General features: G+C 39.5%; 1 protein-coding gene across 10 annotated transcripts in view; it reads left to right on the top strand.

Moving 5' to 3' along the window:
* The window catches only part of GPHN (gephyrin), a 634470-nt gene that overhangs the window by 510662 nt on the left and 105605 nt on the right, over nt 1-18203 (top strand). For all 10 annotated transcript variants that reach the window (XM_075530856.1, XM_075530857.1, XM_075530855.1 and 7 more), the window contains one exon: nt 5444-5536. In XM_075530856.1, coding sequence (XP_075386971.1) covers nt 5444-5536 — 93 coding nt within the window. The remainder of the gene's footprint in view (nt 1-5443; nt 5537-18203) is intronic.

Below are 18203 nucleotides of genomic sequence, written 5' to 3'. Positions count from 1 at the left end.
CACCGTCCACTCCTTGGGCGAAAGTCAAAGCTTTTCACTGCCATGAAAAGTTACAGTCTCAGAAGCCCACAGGGCAGTTGTATCCTGTCTTATAAGGTCACTAGGAAAAGCAAGGATACTTTTTATATTAATTAGATATTGAGGATACCATATTTTGCAAATTACAAATGAGGCTTGTGGTGGTTACGTAATCTGTTGTCAATTTGAGACTGAAGAGTGAAAGGATGGTGTTTAGCCCGTCAATCAGGTTGCACCTTGATGACCTCATTTGGAGGTGCTAAGGAGATAAATAGCTCTCTGGATGCAGGACACACGTTCAGTCCGTGGGAGACAATACTGATGATGAGCCTGATAGAGCTACAATGATACAGCCAGAGCCCTGGAGCTGAAGGAGCCATGTGGAGACCTGTGCCAGCTCTGAGATGCTTCTACTGCCACTGGATCCACAAGACTTTCTACCCACTGGCCTGTGATCTTCTTGCATTTGGTGTCATTGCATATGTTGTGTGAGTCTGAAGAGGAATTTATAGATTGGTATCAGACATAAGGGTTAATATTGGATTTAAGGACTTTATCTGGACTGGTTTGGGATGTTTTCTCAATATCCAATTGTTCTTGTATATAAAGCTCTTTCTTATACACATGAGTGTTTATGAATTTGTGTTTCTAGTCTACCCAGACTAACACAGGGCTCATTGGAATACAGCAAATGAGAAAAAGGGATTTTGCTTTGTTTTCTTGAAAAATCGTCTTTCAGTAAGCCCTCTGGTTCCCACAGCTTTGAGGACTGTCGGTGTATTTGCATGTGTGTGTATGTTGTCTATGTGTGTATACATATGTAAGTATACACACACAAGGAGCGTCAAAACATTCATGTAAAAATTCTATTATCTTTTAATTCCATTTTTCAAAAACTTCTTTAAGTCCTCCCGTGTGTTCTCTACAGATAGATATACTATCTATCTATCTATCTATCTATCTATCTATCTATCTATCTATCTATGTGAGGGAGATACTGTTTCACATGGAGAAGACATTTGCAATACTGCTAATAGAAATGTTAAGCTCCCTAGTGAGCCATCTGCTCCCCCGTGGCTTGTTGTAAGCCCTGCTAGTGCACTTGACTGGTGGGGCTGCAGAGGAATAGCAAAAGTGCCGTGGACTGCTCAAAGGACAGACTGGCGTGCCTTGGGAGAAATGTGGGCAGAGTGCGCCTTAGAGGGAAGAATGGAGAGATTTCATCTTAAATACTTTGGGCATATTGTCAGGGGAGACTAGTCCCTGGAAAAGGACATGGTGCTTTTTATTATCAGCAAAAATGAGAAAGGCCTCAGTGAGATGGATTGACACAATGGCTGCAAAATGGGCTCAGGCATAGGATGTGAGGATGGTGCAGGACCGTGCATTGTTTCGTTCTGTTGTGCGTAGGGTCACTGTGGGTTGGAACCAACTCAGTGGCACCTAACGACAACAATGAACCCTACTCAGGAGTGTGGATATAGTAGCTTGTGTAGCAGCGAGGTACTGCTGACATTTATTCTTTCAACTCTCTTGTATGTACTGCCAGCTGGGAGCCCCTGTCATTGTCTACACAATTGGAATATTTTAACCAACATATCTTCTCCCATAACTTCAAGTTTTGACTACAACGTGAAGTAGTGCATGTTTTGTTCTTTGAAGAAACTTAAAATCTGTTATTCTTACCTTAATACCAAGCTCAAAAGCAGAGCTAATCTAGTAGGGATCTAAATTACCTTAAAGGTAACACGCTCTATATTTTTGTCTTATTTTATTTATCCACTTTTTTCTTATAAACTAGGTACAGAATTGCATTTTAGAAATCCTCGACATTTTCAGTAGCAGTGGTTCCATATAAAAAGTTGGCTACTTAAATATTTTCCACGCATATTAATAAACTTTAATATTTGTATTTTTCTCAGCATACGGGTTGAATAAGTAACGTGAAAGGATACAACTCTGACACATGCCTTTCTTGATTTTACACCATGTGGTATTCTTTGGTTCTGTTCGAACACCTGTATCTAGGTCCCAGTACAAGCTCTTCATGAACACAATGCAGTGTTCTGGAATTCTCATTCTACTCAGTTATACCCAATGCATCAGGATCAGAGTAATGCTTACTAACAACCTGCAATATGCATGATACAACTTTGCTTGCTGAGTACAAAGAAGATTTGAAGCACTTGCTGATAAAGATCTAGGATTACAGTTTTCAGTATGAATTACAGCTCAATGTATAGAAGACCAAAACCCTCACATCAGAACCAGTATACGACACCATGATAAACGGGAAAGGGGTGCAGTTGTCAGGCATTTCATATTGCAATGGTAAATCTGCTCCATAAGACCTCTTTACAGGATTGATGGCCAAAGGCATCACTTTGTTTGCTAAGGTGCACCTGATCCAAGCCGTGATATCTTCAATTGCTCTGTATTCATGTGAAAGGTGGATAGTCTACAAAACAATGATGCATTTGAATTATGGTGCTGGTGAGGAATATTGAAAGGACCACAAACTAGAAGAATAACCATCCGTCTTGGACAAAGTACAACCAGAACGTTCCTATTATGCAAGGATGACAAGACTTCATCTTGTCAACATACAAGACAACATACTGTGGATATGTCGTCAGGCAAGACTAGGCCCTGGATACGGACATGACACTTGGTGCAGTCGAAAGTCAGTGAAAAAGAGGAAGAGCCTCAGCAACATGGATTGACACAGGGGTTGCCACAATAGGCTCACCATAGCTATAACTGTGGACAGCGCAGGACTGGGCAGTGCTCCGTTACGTTGTTCATAGATTCACTGTGAATTAGAACCAATTGGATGGTATCTTACAACAGCACAGCTTGTGTATACAACTTAAATATTTTATGAAATTTGTGTTAAAAATCAACTAAAAAATAAAGAGGTCTTTTTTCCCTAATAAAATTTTTATTTTTCAAAGAGTTCATGAGGATGAGGGAATGAGATGGGAGGGAAAAAAGAGGAGCTGGTACCAAGGGCTCAAGAAGAAAGAAAATGTTTAGATAATGATGATGGCAACATATGTACAAAAGTGCCTAAAACAGTTGATGTATAGATTGTTGTAAGAGCCCCCAATAAAATTATTGAAATTTTAAAAATATATATATATATTTGTTCCATAGTGTTTCAAGAAGGTCTGTAAAGACAAAATGGCATTTGTATGCTACAAATAAGGTGCTTCTTAGTTCCTCTAAATCTAGTTAGTTATATGTTGATATAAAAGAAATATTCTTTAAGAAAAATATCTCTTGCCCTGACCTTTAGGGAAAAAAATAAGTGATGGTTTTACTGAGATATAATTTATGTACCATATAATCCATCTGTTTAAAGTGTATAAGATTTTTTAGCATAGTCACAGACATGTGCAACCATCACCACAGTAAAAAGGAAACCTACCAAGTCCATTCTTGACAGGAAAATAGGAAATAACAGTCTCTTCAACAAATGATGCAGAGACAATTGAATCTCTACATGCAAACTAATGAAGTTGGGCCCAAACCTCATATTATGGAAATTAACTCAAATGAGTTATTGGCCTCAATATAAAAACTGAAATCATAAAAATATTAGAAGAAAACATAGGCATCATGTGTCAAGACTTTGCTTTTGGTAATGGATCATTCTATATGACAAACCAAAAGTATAAGCAACTAAAGAAAGAAAGTCAGACTTGATCAAAATTAAAAGCTTTATGCATCAAAGAAATTTATCAAGAAAGTAAAAGGACAATCTGAATAATGTGAGGAAAATATTGGCAAATAAGGCAATTTGATGAGGATTTACTGTCCAGAATTTAAAAAGAACTAGAACTCAACAACATAAACTATGCAATTTATAGATGGCAAAGGACAGATGACCAACAGTAAGTTTGTGAAAAGATGCTCATTGCCATTGGTCATTAAGAAAATATAAATAAGATACCTCTGCACACATGCTGGCATGGCTATTATCAGAAAAAGGGAAAATAAAAAATATTGTCAAGGATGTGGTGAAATTGGGACAGTCGTGCAGTGCTGGTGGGCGTGAAGAATAGTACAGCCATCGTGGAAAATAGCTTCGCAACTCCTCAGTAAGTTAGAGTGTCATATGACCCAGAGTCCCACCCCAAGGAATCTACGCAAGAGATTTAAAATCAGGTGAACAAAAAAACGTGGACACCTTTGTTCACGACATCATTATCCAAAATAGCCCAAACGTGAAAAGAACCGCAGCATGAACCGGCAGACAAGATGTAGTATAGCAATACAATGGAATGTCAGGTAGCCATAAAGAAAGTGAGGATGTAATTCTACAGCACGGATGAGCAAATACCATATTATCCCACTAACATGACATATGAAATGCCTAGACTATGGAGTAGGAAATACTTAGAAAAAGCAAATGTTTACAGACCACAGTTTATTAGTGGTTACTAAGGGTTGGAAAAGGAGGAAAATGGAGAATTATTGCTTAAGACGTGCTAAGTTTTTGGTGGGGGAAATGAAAAACATGGAAATAGCTGGTGGTGTTGGGTGCACAACATCGTGAATGCTCTATGTGTTCATGTATTTTTTCTTGTCTTTTTCTGTACACAATATACCTTAAAATGGCTTTGATAATATGGCAAATATACACATGGCATATTTGCACATTCTGAAGCCTGGCAAAGGGCCCTGGTGGCACAGTAGGTTAAGCATTGAGTTCTTCAAACCCAGCAGCCCCTCTGTGAGAGACAGATGAAGCTGTCTGCTTCTGTAAAGATTTACAGCCTCAGAAACCCACAGAGCAAGTCTACTCTGTCTGATCAGATCCATATAAGTTATACTCAACTCAATGGCACTGCTTTGAGAACAGTATTAAACATGTCCAAAGATTTTTCTGTGTTAATGAATTTTTTCATAAGTATTACTTTAGCCCACATAATACTTTAAGGCAAATTGATTTTTAACTATTACATTATGGATATTTTTGAGGTTTTGTTTTTTTCTTTTTAACTAATATAAGTAACTCAAAAATAAACATATGCATAAATATCTATCTACTTTCTTAAGGTAGATTTCTAGAAGTGAAACTACAAGGTCAATGGGTATGGAACTGAGTTGTTAAGGCATTACTGACACATCAACAATTTATCATAGGTATTTTTAAATACTTGAATATCTCTTCGACAACAATGTAGCTAGTCATATTAAGATGATCTCTTCACACATTGGCGGAATCTCCTTTGTTATTTCAGACACCGGGGTGCATCTCTTCCTTCTCTTTCCTATTACTTGGGACCAGAATCTGGGGGGGCTAGCTGGGCTTGACTACAAGCTGCCCGACAAGCACGCGTGCCCATCGTGTTTGTACCGTTGGCTCGCAGCACTGCTCTCAACAGTCACACTTGCCTTTTCTCTTCTCTTCCTTCAGATGGAATGGGCCGAGTCCTTGCTCAAGATGTGTATGCAAAAGACAACCTGCCCCCCTTTCCAGCGTCAGTAAAAGATGGTTATGCTGTCCGAGGTAAATACTTTTATTTTCTTGAGTATTATCAGATCATGCTGTATTTTCTGTTTCAGATCTTGGACTCAGCTCAGGGATGGTGCGGCTGTTGCCCCTGTCCCCCCAGTGATTGTCAAAACAACTTCATTCACAGATAACCACATTCATATATCTATATATTTTCTGATTCAACCTTGAGTAAAGCATTTTAGTGGAAGTACCAAGTTGCATAACAATTCCTGCTACGAATAAATACAGGGGGGCTTCAAATAATTTTGTAAGAAAGTGAAATGAAAAGACAATGGAATTTTCCCATGCACTTTTGGAAGTCCCTTGGTATGTAAGACTTGAATGAAGACACTCTGCAGAAAGGATTTTCTGCCCCTACACATGCCAGGCAGGGTTGTTTTAGGAATGTTTCCAAACGCCTTCCAATTTAAAACATTTATATAGTCCAAGAAGGTAAGAAAAGATTCCCAGGACAGAGATAAAGCAGGATAACCTGTTCTCCTGCTTGAACCCAACCCCCTGTAATGAAGTTCCTCAAAGACAGCAGGAGGGAGACCTCCCATGTCCAGGACACTGCCATCCATCAGTGCTCTGCAGCCCTAGCAGTTCTGGCAGCTCAAACCTGCAGCGTTTCCTGAGGTTTTATAAAGCTGAAAAAAGAAAATTCAAAGTAGCATTTGTCCACCTAAATTTTGTTATTGGAATCTAAAGTGAAAAATGCAACTGAATTTCTTAGGCTGATATGGTTAAAGATATGTCTAAGAAATTTCCCAGTGTATAAACACTATAAAAGCAGGTCAATTCCTCTAATGGTAGCTATGGATTATATTACTGGTTATAGTTTTGTTATGGGGTTTTGTTGTGGTGTGTGTGTGTGTGTGTGTGTGTGTGTGTGTGTGTCCCAGCAAGTGAAGGACCCCTGGTGGCAAAGTGGGTTACATATTGAGCTGCTAGCCACAAGGTCAGCAATTCAAAACCACCAGCTGCCCCTTGGGAGGAAAATGAGGCTGTCTACTTAAGGAAAGATTTGATAGTCTTAGTCCTGCTCCCTTTCATAAGGTCACTAAAAGCAGAATCAGCTCAATGGCACTGAGTTCTGTGTTTAGTTACCCAACAAATAGTTCTGATGAATAAATGAGGGCCTAGAAAGCTTCAGTGAAATAATCTGGCACTAAAATTAAGACAGCACAGTAAAAAAATGTAATAATAACACTTTGCCAATTAGTTGATTCTGACTCATAGAAACTATATAGGACGAAGCAGAAAAGCTTCAAAGGGTTTCTGAGACTATATATTTATGGGAGCAAACAGCTTACTTTTTCTCCTTAGTAGTGGTTAGTGATTTGAACCACTGACCTTGAGGGTTGGCGTCCCAATGCTTAGTCCACTGAGCCACTAGAGCTCCTTGTTTAAAATAATAGCTTATTTATATTATATATTAATAATACTAACATAGTTGCTTAGACCATCTCTGAAAAAAGATGACATCTGAATTACTACTCTCACATTTTGGGTAAATTAAATGGTAGAGGGAGTTACTTTATTTTAATTCCATTAACATTATTTCTTAGGAACATTGTCTTGGATGAACTTCATTCAAGTAAGAACTCAATGTCACTAGTTTAGAGTACTCTTGAAATTAGCAAAGCTAAAGCATAATCAATCTCCAAGGTCTACTTTGTTTTTTCTCCAAATGTATTCCTTCTGCACTATTTATTATAGTTAATATTGTGTAGGAAAATGGTTTTATTCTTCTGCTAGCCTCAATGACTTCTCATTTCTTAGTCTTATTTTTTTCTTATTTACTTTTCACTAAGTTCTATTTTGATCTTACAATTTTTAGCCATATATAAGAATGTTATTAATGATAAAGATTTCTTACTTCCAGAGTAAAACTACAGCAAATGAAATGCCAAGTGATGAGAAAATATACTTTTTACGTTCTTGTTAATAAAAACCCAGAGTGGTGAGAAAATGAGTTCTTTAAGGTTGAATTATTCTCTAATGGAATGTGGTTCTCTGATTTTGCTTAAGGTAGCAACAGCTCAATAAAAAGAAACTACTGCTCTGAGCTTTTCTTGTCACCAAAAAGAACAATAAGCCCACATGAACCATAATAGAACCTTTCTACTAGTGTGGAATCTACCCCAAAAAGCTTTATGTAAAATTGACATATAGTGTCTTACCTGTTTGTTTTGAAGTTGTTGTGTTTTTATTTATTTTACAAACACAAAAAAATATCCCATTGACATCCCAAATGACATCACATTGCATAAAGAGATTATCTCCCGTGCTGTAGCTTCATATTCTTTCTTTCTTGTGAAGCCCTGCTGGTTCTCTGAGATATACAGCAGATGAGCATGGGGTATGTGGTTACATCTCAAAGAAGGAATGGCTGGTGTGCCTCTGTATCAGCAGTCCTCAGCCTATGGGTTGTGACCTCTTTGGGGATCAAACAACCCTTGCACAGGGGTCACCTGATTCATAGCAGTAGCAAAATCACAGTTATGAAATAGCAACAAGATTGTATTAAAGGGTCACGGCATTAAGAAGATTGAGAACCACTGCTCTGTATCAATATAACTGAGGCAGCTAAACTCATCAGTGGGCACAGGCATGGACTTAGCATATGCGTTAACATTATAACTATGCTGAATTTTCAAACTATGTCTTTCCACCCTTGTAAGTAATTCAGGAAGACATTCCATGGCCCCTAGACGGTCTTTTGGCCATGCTCATGTTAGGATGGCTTTCATTCCTTTGCGGATAAGAGCGCTCATTAGTCTCTTCTGTGTCACACCACCTCCCCAAGCATGTTCGGATAAAGAGCATACTTTGGCAATGGCACAGGCTCTGCCGCTCTCTACTTCTCCTGTACCTCCTGGCCACCTCTCTCTTCCTTGACTCCCTTCATTTCTCCCCATTCCAATCATTCTCCCCCTTTTTCATATCCTCTGCCTTTGCCTTAGGTGGACATTGCTGGCCCTAGGACCTAGACTCTAGGTGTCGTAAAGAGGTTGCTAACTTGCGGTGGATCACAAAGGGTTAGCTAGTATCTTTCAGACACTGGGGGATAAAACTCCAAACTAGTTGGAGGACCACTTCCTTAATTTAGTAATAAAGTGACTAAAAAAGCAAACATACATAGGAACAGTTAAAGAAGAGAAAAAGAGGGACTAAGGAAGAATGTATCTTTTAGAAGAAAGCAGAAATCCAGGGGTGTCATAACAGGAAAACCTGCACCTAATAAACCTAAAACTGCATTCAGAAGGTGTGAATTTGAGAAATAAAAGGAGAGGGCATTGCATATTACAAATTAGAATTAAGACACTTTTTTTATGTTTGTGAAGATGTACTTCCCCATACTGAACAAGCTTATCACCTTCTTTGTGCTTTTACACCTTCTTATAGAGAGGTGGGCTGCCATTGCCTCAAAATCTCATTGTTAATAAAGGCAAAAATAGTTCAGAATCCCAAGTTCAACAATCCTGCTAAAGTTCAATTACAAAGGCTTATTCCTTCAGAACTTATTTTGGAATCATTTGAAAAAGAGGGAGATTTTGAAGAAACCAGGAATTCAGTAGAGAATCATGTATAAAATACAAATCTTATAAGGATATATGCCAAATGAAATCTTTGCCATTTGTATAAATTCAATTTAATTTTTTTTTACAGCCTGATAGAAGGAGCCTTCAAAAAATTCATGGAAACATGTAACTAAAAGATAATGGAATTTTTCCACAAACATATATGCTTATGGAAATGCAGAAAATCAAAAAGAACATTTTTTAATTACATTAAAAAAACATTATCTCATTGCCTAAGACTGTCAACAAAATTAACATTTTGTTGTGCCTTTGGTTACATTGAATTCTAAAATCCCAGGTAAACATTCCGCAACTTTTCTGATGTAGGCAAGCTAGTTCCTTTTCATTATCAAAAGTAAGGTTCCAGGGTTGCTGATTTCTTCATTGCATCATCTTTGGCCAGAGCTGGTTCTCCAACTTTTTTTTTTAATAGATAATTTTATTGGGGGCTTTTATATCTCTTATAACAATCCATAAACATTCATTGTATCAAGCACATTTGTACATATGCTTCCATCATCCTTTTCAAAATACTTTCTTTCTACTTGAGCCCTTGTTACCATCTCATTTTTTCCTCCCACCCCCTCCTCCCACCCTCATGAACACTTAATAAATTATTATTGTTTTCATATCTTACACTGTCCGTTGTCTCCCTTCACTCATGTTTCTGTTTTTCATCACCCTAGGGGGGGGGCGGGGGTGGTGGTTAATATGTTGATTATTGCAATCAGTTCCCCTTTTCTCCCCCCAGCTTCCCCCTACCATCTTGGTGTTGCTACTCCCATTATTGTTCCTGAGGGGTTTATCTGTCCTTGATTTCGAATGTCAGGAGTTCTTATCTATGCCAGTGTACATGCTCTGGTCTAGCTGGATTTGTAAGATAGAACTGGGGTCATGATAGTTGGGCGCAGGGGGTGGGGGTGGAGGTGGGGGTGGGGGTGTGGAGCTTAAAGAACTAGAGGAATGTTGTATGTTTTGACATTACTATACTTCACCCTGGCTGGCTTATCCCTTCCTGTGACCCTTCTGTAAGGGGATGTCCAGCTGCCTACAGATGGGCTTTGGGCCCCCACTCCACACGCCCCCTCATTCACAATATGATTTTTTGTCCTTTGATACCTGATCCCTTCAACACCTTGTGATCACACAGGCTGGTGTGCTTCTTCCAAGTGGGCTTTGTTGCTTCCCAGCTAGATGGCCACTTGTTTATCTTCAAGCCTTTAAGACCCCAGACACTATATCTTTTGATAGCCAGGCACCATCAGCTTTTTTCACCACATTTGCTTATGTCTTCAGCAATGTTGTAGGGAAGGTGAGCATAACAGAAAGCTGGGTTATTGGAACAAGGTGTTCATGTGTTGAGGGAGTACTTGAGTAGAGGCCAAGAGGCCCAGTGTCCATCTGCTACCTTAATACTTAACCTATCAATATATGTACATTGACCTATATCCCTATTGTTATATATAAATCTATTTTTATAATGTATGTGCCTGTATTTAACCTCTATAAGTGTCCTTTGCCTCCTAGTTCTTTCCACTATTTCCTTTTACTTTCCTCTTGTCCCACTATCATATCCACCTTCCTTTGGCTTTCAGTGTTTCCTCTCAGCTACATTACCCTTGATCATACCCCACCAGACATTCTACACCCTTTTCGCCATTAATTTTTAGATCACTTGTCCCCTTGTCACTGGGTTTGTGGGCTAACCCTCTCATTTTTCCCACCTTCCCCTCTCCCATATCCTGCCCCCTGCCCAGAACCATCGGTTCCATTTTTTCCTTGGGATTGTTTATCCTGTCTATCTTATATAGCTAGACATGGGACAGGGGAGGGCGGGGAAACCGATAAATAGTTCCAGATCTGTCTGTTGACCTTTATGAATGTTTTTCTGTCAAGTCTGATTAGATGCCAAGCCTTGCCCCCAAAGTCTATTTTTGGTATTCCTCAAGGACTTCATTGCTTTGCTCCCCTTGCTGCTCTGTTACACTCCCTTTGTGGTTTGCTCCAGTGGGTGAGGGGTGGGGGGAGGTTCAGACAAGGCACAATTCCTGCATTGTTTCTCCAGTGTTGTCCCTCGTAGCACTATGGGTCAATGAGGGGGCGCCGTGTCTCGTGGTGGGGCTGACCCTATGGTTCTCTCTGTGCGTTGGCAGTTTCGAGCACGAATATCATCCTTAGGGATTGGTGGGGTAGGTTAGGATACAGTTCGTTCTCTCTCTCTCTCTCTCTCTCTCTCTCTCTCTCTCTCTCTCTCTCTCTCTCTCTCTTGGTTTGCTCCCCTGTGTTCTGAGCAGACCTGCCCTCTCCCTGAACTGTATCTTCAGTGCATTCTGTAGTGCATTCTTCTTGGGAGGGAGTTCCCATAGCTGGGATTGGGGCCAGCCCCACAGACCTCTTTTAATTCACTGCTTCATGCTGGTATTTTGCCGTCTGGTCTTGGCACACCAGGTTGAGGTCTAATGTCTCTCTCCCTTTCCTGTGGAGACATAAACAACATCTTCCCATGGTTGGGTTACTTTTCTTCCACTTTAAAGTAAGTGAGCATTTACCCCTGAAAGATAAGGTACGAAACCAAACTCGCTGCCATTCAGTATTCAAATGTATAGCAGCCCTATGGGACAGACTGGAACTGTTCCATAGAGTTTCTGAGATTGTAAGTCTTTTCAGGAACAAATAGCTTGCCCTTGCTACTGTGGAACACCTGGTAGGTTTGAACCTCTAACCTTGTGGTTAGCTAACCAAGCTGAACACGCAGCTCCAATAGGGCTTCTTGGAAACACAGGCAAAATATAAAATACCTTTATACTCATCTTTCCTACTCCCACTTTCCTGTTTGTCACAAGAAATGACAGAATATTTAAAATCCCAAACAACTCATTTGATGGAGTCTTTCAGCATAAGTAGAGCCAAATACTAATTCATGTCCGAGTCTTGTCCCATGGACCTCTTCCTATGAGTAAGTCTTAGTATATGCATAAATACTATGTGCCTGTGCCTATCATCAAGAATCTCTGATGGATTCTTGATTCCTCTGCCCTGTTGCTCTGTCAAGATATTCAGTAAGACCTTCTGAATGTCATGTTATGTCAACAGGCATCCGTTTATTCTGCTCTAGCATGAAAAGGGTGAGGTTGTTCATTATTGAAAAATAAATGAATAGTCTTAAAGCGTTTCAAGAGGCTTGAATGAGGTTGAAGAGGCATGACTGGAAACTGAAGCACAGTTCTAAGGCAGATAGTTTGAGGATGATAATTTTCTTTCTTTAAATCATTTTTGGGGGAGTGTACAGCTCTTATCACAGTCCATACATACAGCCATTGTTTCAAGCACATTTTCAAAACATTGTCTTTCTACTTGAGTCCTTGGTATCAGCTCATTTTTCCCCCTTCCCCCCCCCTCCCTCCCTCATGAACACTTGATAATTTATACTTTTTTTTTATGTCTTATACTAACCGATGTCTCCCTTTATCCACTTTTCTGTTGTCCGTTTCCCTGGGATGGGGTTATATGTAAACCATGGTGATCGGTTCCTCTTTCAACCCCCACCTTACCCTTACTCTCTTGGTATCTCTATTCTCATTGTCACTCCTGAGGGGTTTATCTGTCCTGGATTCCCTTTGTTTCCAGCTCTTATCTATATGTACCAGTCTACATGCTCTGATCTACCGGATTTGTAAGGAAGAATTGGGGTCATGATAGTGGTGAGGAGGAAGCATTAAAGAACTAGAGGAAAGTTGTATGGTTCATCAGTGCTATACTGCACCCTGACTGGCTCATCTCTTCCTTGTGCCCTTCTGTAAAGGGACATCCAATTGCCTACAGATGGCCTTTGGGTATCCACTCTGCACCTCCCCCCCCCCATTCAAATTGATATGATTTTTGTTTAGATTTTGTTTTGTATGCCTTGATACCTAATCCCATCAACACCTCATGATCACACAGGCTGATGTGCTTCCTCCATGTGAACTTTGTTGCTTCTGACCTAGATGGCTGCTTGTTTATCTTCAAGCCTTTAAGACCTCAGACGCTATATCTTTTGATAGCCGGGCACCATCAGCTTTCTTCACCACATTTGCTTATGCACCCATTTTGTCTTCAGCAATCTTGTAGGGTAGGTGATTATCCCATGAATGCTGGGTTATTGAAACAAAGTGTTCATGCATTGAGGGAGTACTTGAGTAGAGGTCTAATGTTTGCCTGCTACCTTAATTCCAAACCTATAAATATATGTATATAGATCTAGTTCCCTATCATTATATTTACATATGTATATACCTTTGTTTAGACTTCTATAAATGTCCTTTGCTTTCTAGTTCTTTTCTCTATTTTTTTACTTTCCTCTTATCCCACTATCACGTTTAGCCTTCATTCGGGTTTTAGTAACCTTGGCTACATTGCCCTTGATCAAACCCCACTACGCATCCTATGCCCTCCTCGCCATTGATTTTAGATCACTTGTTCCCTTGCCTCTGGGTTGGTTAACAACCCCCTTCCTTTCCCCCATCTCCCCCTCTCCCATCAGGAATCATCAGTCCCACTGTTTTCTCCTCAGGATTGTTTATCCCACCTATCTTATCTAGATAGACATTCAGAGACAATAATCACAAAACCAAGGGAGAGCAAAAGAAAACAAAACAGCAAAAAAAAAAAAAAAAAAAGCCTATAAATAGTTCCAGATCTGTTTGTTGACCTTTAGGGGTGTTTTCATGTCAGGTCTGATGGGGTGCCATGCCCTGGCCCCAAGGTCTATTTTTGGTATTCCCCGGGGACTTCATTTTTTGCTTGCCTTGCTGCTCTTTTGCACGCCCTTAGTGTTTCTTCCTGGTGTGTTGGAGTTAGATTGGGCACAATTCCTACACTGTGTCTCCAGTGTTGTCCCCCATAGTGCAAGACATCATGTCTCATGGTGGGGCCCTATGGGAGAATGATAATTTTCTATTAAAAGTATTTTTATAAGAATTTAGAAAACACTTCCGAGTTATACTCAATATGGTTCTTCCAGCTATCATCCCTTATTGCTACATTATAATTCTGGATTTCATACGCCTATAGCTATAGTCCCATTGGGTGGCATTATCTGGTAACAAACAGGAAGGAGAAGGTGTGAATCACACACTTTATTTAATGATTATCTTGGTTAGTTACTTATAATGGATGTAAAGAATTAAATGCTATAGCTGAGAGGAGAAAGAAAACTGTTTCTGAAGTGGCCTGGGGAAAAATTCTGGATGACTAAGATAAGAAGGCCATCGCCTAATGGAAACATCTTGTCAGAGACCCCTTGTCATGTCATGCATGCATAAATAAGATACAGTCTAGGGATGGAGAATAGATTATTATATTTGAGTGAAATTTGATTGTACCATGTAACTCCCACCAAATGATCTTTCCCTGCATGGGTCTTGTAAGAAGGTCTGGGAAGATACTGATAGGATTTGCCAGTGACTTATTGTCAACAATGTTTACTGCAGTGTCATCCTGCTGACTATAAAATGAATCTACTGAAAAAGCAAAGGGTGTGAGCTCATCACTGGGAAGAGCCAGGCATGGAGTGCTTACTCTGGTCCTAGCCTTTGGCTTACCCCTGTGTGAACTTTCAACTCTGGACTGAACTGCATCCACCAGCACGTGAGACATTCCCTCGCAATGCTGTGAGTTCTCTGGGACACTGCAGTGATTAACAGAACCCGGACATGAGGGGATATACTCGAGGAAGGAGTAGGGGAAGTGGAGCAGACTCATCTGGCAAGAGTTTAACTTTTGGAGCTTTTCAAATCTCCAGCTCTTTGGGACTAGTTTGATATTAATTCTTAGAAATTATTACCACAATTGCCATAATGAATAGTCATCCAATTTTAACAATTTATATCAAACTGTATTCCAGAACTCTTCAAATAAACAAGTGAACGAAATACCCACTGTGTTCTCTGCATTACAAAAAGGGAGGATATAGGAGCTGCTTCAGAGTCTAACATTAAACAGTTATAATACTGTTACATTATAGTTTATATTGGTTTTATCCCTTCCTTTGAATTAAATTCTACAGTTTCAAAGCAGATAGGAAAGCTCACTAGTAAATAGGTCAAAATTAGGGAGGTGATATGGGAGATTTTATAAAACTTTTGAATTTTATTAAAATTTTTACAAAAATCCTTGGACTCTTCCGATCATTTTTAGTGGCATATTGTGACTTTCTTGAATTATTTTCAGGATGTAGTTTCATATGATGCTACCTCCTGCCATTCCCACCCAAACTTAGAGAATTCATCTTGAAAATCCAGCTTTTTTGGTGTCTTTTTTATAGATAGTTTTAAATAGATATCAGCAAGTTAGGTAGATTGATCATAATACTCATGTCTGTATATAAATAATGAGTGTAAAAGATATAAAATCAGATCTCCTGTGATAGTTCACTAATATTTTTTTAACATTTTTAGGGGCTCATTCAACTCCTATCACAATCCATACATATACATGCATCAATTGCATAAAGCACATCTGTACATTCTTTGCTCTAATCATTTTCAAAGCATTTGCTCACCACTTATGCCCTTTGCATCAGGTCCTCTTTTTTTTCCCCTCTCTCCCCGCTCCCCCCTCCCTCATGAGCCCTTGATAATTTATAGATTATTATTTTGTCATATCTTGCCCTATCTGGCATCTCCCTTCACCCACTTTTCTGTTGTCCATCCCCCAGGGAGGAGGTCACATGGAGATCCCTGTAATCGGTTCCCCCTTTCCAACCCACTCACCCTCTACTCTCCCGGTATCGCCCCTCACACCCCTGGTCCTGAAGGTATCATCTGCCCTGGATTCCCTGTGCTTCCAGTTCCTATCTGTACCAGTGTATATCCTCTGCTCTAGCCAGACTTGCAAGGTAGAATTCGGATCATGGTAGTTGCGGGGGAGGAAGCATTTAGGATCTGAGGGTAAGCTGTATTCTTCATCGGTGCTACATCGCACCCTGACTGACTCGTCTCCTCCCCTTAACCCCTCTGTGAGGGGATCTCCAGTGGCCTACAATGGGCTTTGGGTCTCCACTCTGCACTTCCCCCTTCATTCACTATGGTAAGATTTTTTTTTTATGATGCCTTATCCCTGATCCCTTTGGCACCTCATGAGCACACAGGCTGGTGTGCTTCTTCCATGTGGGCTTTGTTGCTTCTGAGCTAGATGGCCGCTTGTTCACCTTCAAGCCTTTAAGACCCCAGACACTATCTCTTTTGATAGCCGGGCACCATCAGCTTTCTTCGCCACATTTGCTTATGTACCCATTTGTCTTTGGCGATCGTATCATGGAGGTGTACAGCCAATGATAAGATATTTTTGTTCTTTGATGCCTGATAACTGATCCCTTCGGGACCACGTGATCACACAGGCTGAGTTCACTAATATTTTTATTCATTTAAGTTTCCTTTTAGTTTGGATTTGTTTATGTTTAGTATAATATTTTAATAGATTTTAAAGTGGTTTGGTACTAAAGAAGTTAGACCAGGGACCAACAGCATCAACTTGTGAGAAATGTTAAGTCTCAGGTCCTATTTCAGACCTGCTGAATCAGAATCTGTACTTCAACAAGATATCCAGATGATTTGTATGCCCCTTAAAATTTGAGAAGCATTGGTATATATGTTCTTAAGTAACTGAACTTTCCTTATGAGACCAGAAACATAGATAGAAAGTATTTTAAGAGACTTAAAGTTACAAATGCTACGTACAATTAACAGATGGCAAGGTTAAGGGTAAAGTGGAAACATAGTTCAAGGGAATACATATTCTTTGCCTGAGCATCTTCTCTGATAACTTAGCAGACACTTTGCTTCTTAGAATCATGTAAGATACAGTTAGATAATGACTTCCCCGAGACTCTCTACCAGCCTGTAACTATACTGCCCTCATAATTCAGGGACATGACTGACTGAAACATTTTAAGTCTCCATGTACATTTATGAATGAGCAAGAACAGAGGGTTTCAAAGGAAAGGAAGGATTTGTTTCCTTCTTGAAGAAGGTCACACTGTGGTTAAAAAAGATAAATATGTAACTTAGAAAGCATAATACCAGTAAGTACAAGTCAGTTTGCAGGCTTCCCATCTAAGCAAATTTCCAAACTATTTATTCATTCTTTATAAAATATGTGTTGAGCATCAACTATGAATTAGGCATTATGCTAGACAAAATAGAGTTGTACAGAATTAGAGACCTTATTGTAAACATTCTTAAAATGTTGACACAAACTTTGAAAGAAAAGCTATATATTGGTCAACAGAAAATAGAAGGTACTTAAAATCTAGCATTCTGTATTAGAGAAATAAGAGGGGGAATTATTAATTTATGTCTGCGTCTTTATTTTTTTAAGTCTGATTATCCACACTCATCCATTTACTAAATCTCCCAAACACTTAACATATTGAATATTCCTATTATATGGCCAATGGTTAAAAAAAAAATCCCACAAGACAAGTAAGCAAATCACTGCAAACACAGGAAGTTATTAGTGGAGTTATTTCAGGATACACTGGGGAAATAAAAGAAGAAATACATGACTCTTGAGTTGCTTGGGTCCAGATATGACTTCCTAGAGAAGATGACACTGAAGCTGAGTCATATGTATAAAAACTAACAAGTCTGTAACCAAAGGGTAGGCACAAAGGAAGGAAACTGCAAACAATGGAAGAAGCAAATGTCTTAGAAGCTGAAACGTGATTCATCTTGGTACTCTCAGAGAACCACTGAGCTAAAAGTTGAGAATTAACTCGAATATAAGATATGAGGAAGCTTCCAAACATTTTGATAAAATAAGATTATCTTTGCATTCCATTTTCCACACTCTTTTTGAAGCCCCTTTGTAGAAGAAAGACAGATACTTTTGCATATACTGTTTTCCTATGGAGAGTACGCACACACGCACGCACACTGATTTCTGTTATCTTCTCTCACACACATACACACACTTTTTGTCTACTTAGTCCCACAATTCCATAATCAATCCCAGGTGAGGAGAAGAAGGTACCCATCTCTGCTCTTGAATCTCTATATGCAGCTGATGTTGGTGGCCTCTGCCATGTCAGACCAAGGTCTTGAACATGCTTG

This window comes from Tenrec ecaudatus, chromosome 14 (assembly GCF_050624435.1).
Source record: "Tenrec ecaudatus isolate mTenEca1 chromosome 14, mTenEca1.hap1, whole genome shotgun sequence".
NCBI classification, from domain to species: Eukaryota; Metazoa; Chordata; class Mammalia; order Afrosoricida; family Tenrecidae; genus Tenrec; species Tenrec ecaudatus.
This window is presented reverse-complemented; position numbering and strand designations above follow the sequence as displayed.